Here is a 9543-nt window from a genome sequence, read left to right on the forward strand (position 1 = left end):
AGTGAATCTGGATGAGTTGGAGAGGAATGGTAGAAAGAGGTAAGATTGGAGAAGAGCTGGGTGGGGAATAGACAATTAGCTTTTACTTTATACATCTTTGTACATTTTACTTATTAAAACAAGCATGTGTTAAATCCATAATTTGAAAAGTACATCTATAAAAGAACCTTTAAAATATTGAGTTAAGTTAAGCTTTTTTGAACACTCCAGGGGTTTGAATGGTGGCTTCCCAAAAGATATATTGATCTAGAACCTATGAATGTGACCTTTTTTGGAAAAATGGTCTCTGTAGATGAAATTAAATTAAGATCTTCATTGGAGATCATCTTGCAAAATCCTAAATCCAGTGACAAGTGTCATCATAAGAGAATAGAAGGGGAGAAGACACACAAAGAGGAGAAGGCTACGTCAAGGCCAAGGGAGGGATTGAACGGAGAGTCACATGCCAAGGACTGCCAAGAGACACCAGAAGCTGAAGGAGGCAAGAAGCAGAATCTCCCCTCAACCTGCTGCAAGGAGTATATAGCCCACCTGTTATCTTGATTTTGGACTTCTGACCTCCATAACTATGAGAGAATAAATTTCTCTTGTCTTAAGCCAGTAAATTTGCGGTAATTTGTTACATTAACCTAGGAACTTAATACAAATATGAAACCTTTATTTCAATGGAAATTTTCTGTGAGTTCCAATATGTAAAAATATTAGAGCTACTCTGGCTCATGAATGAGACATCCTGCCCCACCATTCCCATCCTTGTGTCACCACAGAAACACCAGAGATAATTAGATCACAGCTTGAACATCACTGATGTAGTCCAATCCCCTTTCTGTACAGAAGAGAATAGTGGAACTTGAAGAATGTTTCCCACCTTTTGATAAATTATGCAAACTCAAAGGAACCTTATGCCCCTTTCTGAATTTGTTTCTTATAAGGCTTAGGATCATTTTAAGTATCTTACGACAGGTTACTGTAGTTCAGTTAGCTCTTGCTATTTTTATACTTTTGACACATTCGTTTCACTGCCACACAATCATTTTTGTAAAGTTTTATTCACTTTTTTCCTTAATTATCCATTTCCTTTGGAAAAGATTTTGCATAACTCATTGGTTTCTTGTGGACAATCCGTAGATATGCACCTTTCACTTGAGATATGTATGCCTCATGAATTCTAGTTCTGTATCTGTGATCCATCATGTGACTATACTAAGCTGAGAATTCCTCTGACATCACTGGATGCAATGGGTCCAGGGTGTAAAAACACTTGAGAAGGCATGACATCTGTGGTGCAGAAAGAATGAGTACAGCCTATGTGCAATGAAGAAAAAGAAAGAGACTGAATGCTGATCAACGGCAGTTAAGGTACCATGTCTCACAGTAGGGCACCAGGTTTATGCACAATGAGTCAGGCTCATTCCTCAACATTGAATATTCTTTATTTCTACCAAAAAAAAAGAAAAAAAAAAGAATTCCCACCTTACCTGAAACAGCACTGCAAGACAACTGAGGCTCCAAAGGCTCTGATGAGTGAGATGAGGTACAGAGAGTTGAGAAAGACCATCACTGGGTGTCATCACAGCCATCATTTTGCAAGGTTTATATGGATGTCATTGCATGTTTGAGATCAGCATATGTTTTGTGTAGTGGAGAACAGAATTAATTAGATCTGAAGAAGAAGTTTATAAAGACCTTCAACTTGACATTTTTGCAATCACACACACAGATACTATGAGAATTTTGAATAACAAGCTTCAAAAACAATGATTGTTACATATTAGCATGGAGCACATGGGAAAGAAAGGGTAAAGAGACAGTGAAAAATCAGGATGACCAAGACAGAATTAAATGCAAAAATGAAGAAGGTGGAGATTATTCTATTTATCACAACTAAGGGTTTTATATACATAAAATATATCAATACTTATATATTTATAACTAATATATGTTTTATATATTTATAATTATTGTGAGCATATTTGTAGTTTGTGATACACACACGCACATACACACACACATCGTAACTCCCATTGTTGGGTTTGAAAGACGGTGTAAGTTTGTCCCAAATATTTCATGGGACATATTTATAAAAAAATTTGTTGTTTATTTGATGTTCAAATTTAACTGGGTATTCTGTGATTTCATTTGCTAAATCTGGCAACCTTTTTCTTAAGTTAATTTGTGTTCTATTTTTAATACAGAGGCCTTTTTTACTTCTCCGTCTCTAAGTAAAATTGGTGTAATGCCCACTGTTTCCACTGTGTGGAAGTCCCAAGAGGTCTTCATATTTTTTTTTTTGAGACGGAGTCTCGCTGTCGCCCAGGCTGGAGTGCAGTGGCGTGATCTCGGCTCACTGCAAGCTCCGCCTCCCGGGTTCATGCCATTCTCCTGCCTCAGCCTCTCTGAGTAGCTGCGATTACGGGCGCCCGCCACCACGCCTGGCTAACTTTTTATATTTTTAGTAGAAATGGGGTTTCACCGTGGTCTCGATCTCCTGACCTCGTGATCCACCCGCCTCGGCCTCCCAAAGTGCTGGGATTACAAGCGTGAGCCACCGCGCCTGGCCGAGGTCTTCATATTTCTGAAAAGTTTACAGGAACTTGTATTCACAGGTTTCTCCAGGTTTTTGTGTTTCTACTTCCTGGCATTCTATATATGTCTCATAACTCCTCCATCTGACATGAAGTTCAGCTCTTTCTTCAGTATTCATGAAGAAATGTTACCACGCATACATGCAAGAATTTGATGTTTTTTGTTTATTTGATGCATCATCATGAACAACAGTAACATCTAAAACCCTGCTTTCCTCCCCTACTCTCATCTGTTGTCCTCAAGTTTCCTCTTCCTGGTAGCCCTTGAACAACTAAATTCTTCGCTGAAACTTTGGGGGTCAGCTTTTTTTTTTTTAGGCCTTGATGGTGGAAATGGGGAAGAGAGAGAATCTCACCTTCAACTCTAAAAAATAAAAACATTTTTCCCAAGACAGACTGATTTTTCCTGTGGAGGAATTCTGCTACCGGCTGTGAAGATAATACATTTTCTCCATTTATTACCTATTTAATATAAGCATAAAAGCATGTCTACAAAAAAGTTGGTTTTGGTTAATATGTTACATTGGAAAAATCAGTGTGAATTCATGTCTTTGAAAGATTTATTTTCCAACTCTATCATTATTATAAATGGCCCAGCAGCAGGGACACTAATGTATTACCAATCCTCATGTGCACCCCAGCACACACATTTTGATCCCTGGAGGGTAATTGGCTTCAAGTTTGTTGTAAAGACAAAATAAGATGGAGTCAAAGCAACCTGTTGTTAACCAGAAATCAAGGCTGTTTCTTGGAATATTAGGGAGTAGTGCTTCAATAACAAAAACATAGCAAAGAATAACAAAAGTAATAATGCTAATTGCTAAACTAGAAAAAATTAAGTCTCTAAAAAGCCATAATTTCACAGTAGCACTCGAAAGAGAAAACACAAGGTATGCAAAGAGCGGCTTGCATTACAACAGAAAGATTCTAACAGGCTCTTTCCATCCTTATTGATTTAAAGAAGTAAGAGAGTATTTAAATATGATGTTTTCTTTCTTTTATTTAGGGTATGTTTCCGTATGTTCAGCAAATATTCGTGTTTATATCTGTGTAAGAAAGAAGATATGTGAATGAACCAATATGAGATAGGATTTCTGCACAATGAGGTAGACCTTTTTCCTACTATAGAAAAGATCACAAAAGGAGGGATATTCTAAATACTAAAGGACTCATCAGCATTAATGATCTTATAGAATAATGACTTCCAAGTTTATTATAGTTGATTACAGCTATGGCATACAGGTATACACAATGACTGTGGAAAAACAGAATGTGGTGAAATTATAAATGGATTAAATGTTCTGAAAAGGAAAAGTAAGCACAGAGATTCAATCCTTCATCTCCTAAGAAATGAAGCATCTACTAATTATAAATAAACCTTTATGAATGTTAATAAAATACTAATAAGAAATACATATATTTTAATAATTAAAACAGACTGGGTCAATCTATCATAATTTTAAGGCAATGACATAGATGCTTCTGGCTATAAGAAAACTTAGGAAAGATAATAAGTCCTCAAAAATTAAAATTTATGTTAAAGACAAGGATATATGGGATTCAGGATGTAACAAGTGAAAGTTTGATATAAGAAGGCACTTGGTATATTGTGGATGCTGAAGTTTTCTGCTCTTTGGACCATTCTACCAAGTCTCATACTCGAAACATAAATGAACTATCCAACAACCTGGACTCTGATATTCTGAGATGGCATTTTCTTTTCTTTTAGATCTGGAAAAATTTACAAAAATTCCCTAGAAAGATTTTAAACATTGGTTGTGGTAAAGCTACAGAAAGTTTACAAAAATATTTAAAAAAATTAGAACCCCGGCATGGTGAAAAAATGGGAATTAAAGCAAAGTTTCATTCATGATATTAGCACTTTTGCCAGTTAGTATTATTATTTTATTTATTTATTATTTAATTTCCATGGGTTTTTGAGGAACAGGGGGTGTTTGGTTACATGAATAATTTCTTCAGTAGTGATTTCTGAGATTTTGGTGCACTCATCACCTGAGCAGGGTACACAATATATAGTCTTTTATCCCTCACTCCCTTCCCACCTTTTCCCCTGAGTCCCCAAAGTCCATTGTATCATTCTTATGCTTTGGGTCCTCATAGCTTAACTCCCACTTATGTGTGAGAACATATGATGTTTGGTTTCCCACTCCTGAGTTGCTTCACTTAGAATAATGATCTCCAATTCCATCCAGGTTGCTGCAAATGCCTTTATTTTGTTCCTTTTTATGCCATTAGTATTATTTTGTAGTTTTGATTAGTTATGGAATCATTGAACCATCATGTTTATGTATATTTATTTGCTAGTGAGTATATTTAAATATTCAAGGGTCAGCCACACAAATACTAATTACAATGTAAAATTATTTAAAGGAATTTAATCACATTTATAGTCAATAATGCCCACAAAAGTTGATATTCTTTAGAGCAGAATGGAACAAAATTGAGATCCATACCAAGGATCAATGAAACCAAAAGTTTGTTATTTGAAGGGATAAACAAGATTGATAGACTGCTACCTAAACTTACAAAGAAAAAAAAGAGAAGATCTAAATGGCACAATCAGAAATGACAAGGGTGATATTACAACTAATCCAACAGAAATACAAAAGATCCTCAAAGACTATTATGAACAGCTCTGTGCACACATACTTGAAAGTCTAGAAGAAATGGATAAACTCCTGGACACATACAACCTTCCAAAATTGAATCAGGAAGACACTAAAACCCTGAACAGACCAATATTGAGTTCTGGAATTGAATCAGTAACAAAAAACTTACCACCTGAAAAAAGCCCTGGACCAGACTGATTCACCGCCAAATTTTACCAAATGTACAAAGAAGAGTTGGTACCAATTCTACTGAAACTATTCCAAAAATATTGAGGAGGAGAGACTCCTTTGTAACTCATTCGATGAAGCCATCATACCTTGATACCAAAATCTGGCAAAAATACAACAAAAAAGAAAACTACAGACTAATATCTCTGATGAACATAGATGCAAAAATTCTCAACAAAATAATAACAAACCAAATCCAGAGCACATCAAAAAGTTAATTCACTATGACCAAGTAGGTTTCATTCCTGGGATGCAAGGTTGGTTCAACATACGCAAATCAATAAGTGTGATTCACCCCATAAAAGAATTAAAAACAAAGACCATGTGATTTATCTCAATAGATGCAGAAAGAAACTTTCAAGAAAATTTGACATCCTTTCATGATAAAGTCTCTCGACTAACTAGGCATCAATGGAACATACCTCAAAGTAGTAAAAGCCATTTATGAAAAACATTTAGGCAATGTCATTCTGAACAAGCAAAAGCTGGGAACATCCCCCTTAAGAACTGAATAAAACAGGGATGCCAACTCTCACCACTCCCATTGAACATAGTGCTGAAAGTTCTAGCCAGATAAATCAGGCAAGAGAAATAAATAAAAAGCATCCCAATAGGAAAAAAAGCCAAGTTATCTGTCTTCACTGATGATATGATTCTATAATATAAAACACTAAAAACTCCACCAAAAGGCTTCTAGCATTTTTTTAATGTTTGTAGGCCACTTATATGTTTTCTTTTGAGAAGTGCCTGTTCATGTCCTTTGCCCACCTTTTTATGGGGTTGGATACACTACTTCCATAAAATTTCAGGATAGAAAAATCAATGTATAAAAATCAGTAGCATTTCTATTCACCAATAATGCTGAAGCCGAGAGCCAAATCAAAAATATAATCCCATTTACAATAGCCACACATACAAAAATATCTAAGAACACATTTAACTGAGGAGGTGAAAGGTCTCTATTAGGGGAAATACAAAACACTACCAAAAGAAGTAATTGATAACACAAACAAATGGAAATACATCCCATGCTCATGGACTGGAAGAATCAATATTGTTGAAATGGCCATTTTACCCAAAGCAATCTACTGATTCAATGCTATTTCTATCAAACTACAAACATCATTTTTCATAGAATCAGAAAAATCTATTCTAAAATTCATATGGAACCAAATAGAGCCTAAATAGCCAAAGCAATCCTAAGCCAAAAGAACAAAGCTGGGGGCATCACATTACCTTACTTCATGCTATACCATAAGGCCTCAGTAACCAAAACAGAATGGTGCTGGTACAAAAGCAGACACATAGGCCAATGGAAGAGAATACAGAACCCAGAAATAAAACTGCACACCTACAACCATCTGATCTTTGAAAAAGCTGACAAATATAAGCAATGGGGAAATGTCCCCCTATTTAATAAATGCTGCTGGGATAACTGCATAGCTGTATGCAGAAGAATGAAACTGGACCCCTATCTTTCACTATATACAAAATTAACTCATGGTGGATGAAATATTTAAATGTAAGTTTTCAAACTACAAAAATCCCACAAGAAAATCTAGGAAATACCATTCTGGAAATCGCCTAGGCAAAGAATTTATGGCTAAGAACTTAACAGCAATTGTAACAAAAACAAAAATTGACAAGTGGGACCTAACTAAACTAAAGAGCTTCTGCACAGCAAAAGAAACTATCAGCAGAGTAAACAGATATTCTACAGAATAGAAGAAATTATTCACAAAATATACATCCAACAAAGGTCTAATATCCAGAACCTATGAGAAACTTAAATCAACAGGCAAAAAACAACCCCATAAAAAAGAGGGCAAAGGACATGAACAGACACTTCTCAAAAGAAAACATACAAGTGGCCTACAAACATTAAAAAAATGCTCGACATCGTTAATCATTACAGAAATGCATATCAAAACCACAATAGGATACCATCTCACACCAGTCAGAATGACCATTATTAAAAAAGCTTAATAGATGCTGGTGAGGCTACAGAGAAGAGGGAACACTTATACACTGTTGCTAAGAATGTAAATTAATTCAGCAGTTTGGAGATTCCTCAAAGAACTTAAAACAGAATTACTATTAGACCCAGCAATCCCATTACTGGGTATATACCCAAGGGAAAATAAATCATTCTGCTAAAAACACACATGCACTTACTTGTATATTCATTGCAGCGCTATTCACAACAGCAAAGACACAGAATTAACCTAGCTGTCCATCTTTGGTGGATTGTATAAAGAAAATATGGTGTATACATACATCATGAAATACTATGCAGCCATAAAAAAGAACCAAGTCATGTCTTTTGTGGGAACATGGATGGAGCTGGAGGCCATAATCCTAAGCAATTTAATGCAGAAGAACAGAAAGCCAAATACAGCATGATCTCATTTATGAGTGGGAGCTAAACATTGGGTACATGTGGATAGAAAGATCAGAATAATAGACATTGGGAACTACTGGAGCGGGGATGGAGGGGAGCAAGGGCTGAAAAACTACCTATTGGGTCCTATACTTGGTACCTGGGTAATGGGAATCAATCATATCCAAACCTCAGCATCATCCAATACACTAATGTAACAAACCTGCACATATACCCCCTGAATCTAAAATAAAAGTTGAAATTTTAAAAATAAAATATAATAAAAAATAAAATGAAAGATTTTTCATTAATAAAAAATGAATGAAAGATTAACTTTGAAAAAATAAAGTCGGTGTGTAAAAATGATTTTCTAAGTTTTACTTTTTAAATGTGGATTTAACGTATTAAGTATTCAGTAAAAGGAATCATTACATTGAACCAAAATGACTCCTGAGATGTAATTATAAAACAATTTTTTTCTTTCACTATTTCTTTAAATCTGTTTTATAAGGCTAATTCTTTTCCTGCCCCTGCTGAGAATGAGGGCATGTTCATGGTTCTTCTGAATAGTTGCTTCGAGTTCAGACAACGTCTCTAGTTAATAATTAAAATATTCAGCCACATGTACTAATCAAAACTCTATTTTTTTTTGAACAGAGTCTCACTCTGTTGCCCAGGCTGGAGTGCAGTGGTGAGATCTCAGCTCACTGCAACCTCCGCCTCCTGGGTTCAAGCGATTCTCCCGCCTCACTCAGCTTCCCAAGTAGCTGGGATTACAGGTGTGTGACACCACGCCAGGCTAACACCCAGCTAATTTTTGTAGTTTTGGTAGAGATGTGTGTTTCACCATATTGCCCAGGGTGGTCTCGAATGCCTGACCTCAGGTAATTCTCCCACTTTGGCTTCCGAAGGTGCTGGGATTACAGGCATGAGCCACCATGCCCGACCCAAAACTGTAAATTTAAAGCTGAGATTTCTACCCATTCTTACCTTGAGCCTGCTGCATGCAGGAATCCTACAGTTGGGAAAATATGTGGTTGCTCACCTTTCTAGCTCTCCTATTTCCCATCTTCATCCCCTTCTCTTGATCTGGCTTTTGACCACTTTGTACTTAGAGTGTAGTCAGAGAAAGAAGGGTGGAGAGTTTTTAAATGACTGATGCTATCATTAGCTGGTACCATGCTGTCTGGGACTGTAAGGAGATTAGGTTCCTTCTCTGTTAAGGGTACTTTAGAAGCCCTCCCTTTTCTCAGTTTTGGAGACATCTTACCTGAAGTTTTTTTGACCCTAATAAGTGCATCGCTAGTTTGGATAATTTCTCAGTCTTTTCTTGGGCCTTTAATATTTCTTGATACCTTCAAATTCTCCCTGTTGTAGTCAACTGCCACGTGGTTCTCTTGGGCAGGATGTCTCTGCACTAGGTCTTCTGTGTGAGTCTCCCATCTGGTCCATGGAAAGTATTCATGCATTTTCTACTCCAACTGAGTCTGGATTTGTAAGCCAATCCCAATTCTTTTGCTTCATTGTCAATAGCAAGCTACCTTCTCTCTCATCCTTTCAATTTCTTACATGTGAGTCAGACAGTTGTCTACTGTGTCTCTAAACATCAAGGGACACATATTAAGCTCTCCAGGTGGCCTTGTTAACCACTCTTAACAAGATTCATGGTGAGAGGAGGTAGCTACTCCCCAAACCTTCCCCTTGGGAGGGATAGGTGGCA

General features: G+C 36.4%; 1 protein-coding gene across 1 annotated transcript; it reads right to left on the reverse strand.

Annotated features, from left to right (window-relative positions):
• Positions 1–1062: 1062 nt before the first annotated feature.
• Positions 1063–1583, reverse strand: C13H7orf66 (chromosome 13 C7orf66 homolog). The gene is given in 2 exon segments (XM_003268122.2): positions 1063–1305; positions 1479–1583. Coding segments are annotated over 2 exon segments (348 nt in total).
• Positions 1584–9543: the final 7960 nt, after the last annotated feature.

The sequence above is a fragment of the Nomascus leucogenys genome, chromosome 13 (assembly GCF_006542625.1).
Source record: "Nomascus leucogenys isolate Asia chromosome 13, Asia_NLE_v1, whole genome shotgun sequence".
Lineage (NCBI taxonomy): Eukaryota > Metazoa > Chordata > Mammalia > Primates > Hylobatidae > Nomascus > Nomascus leucogenys.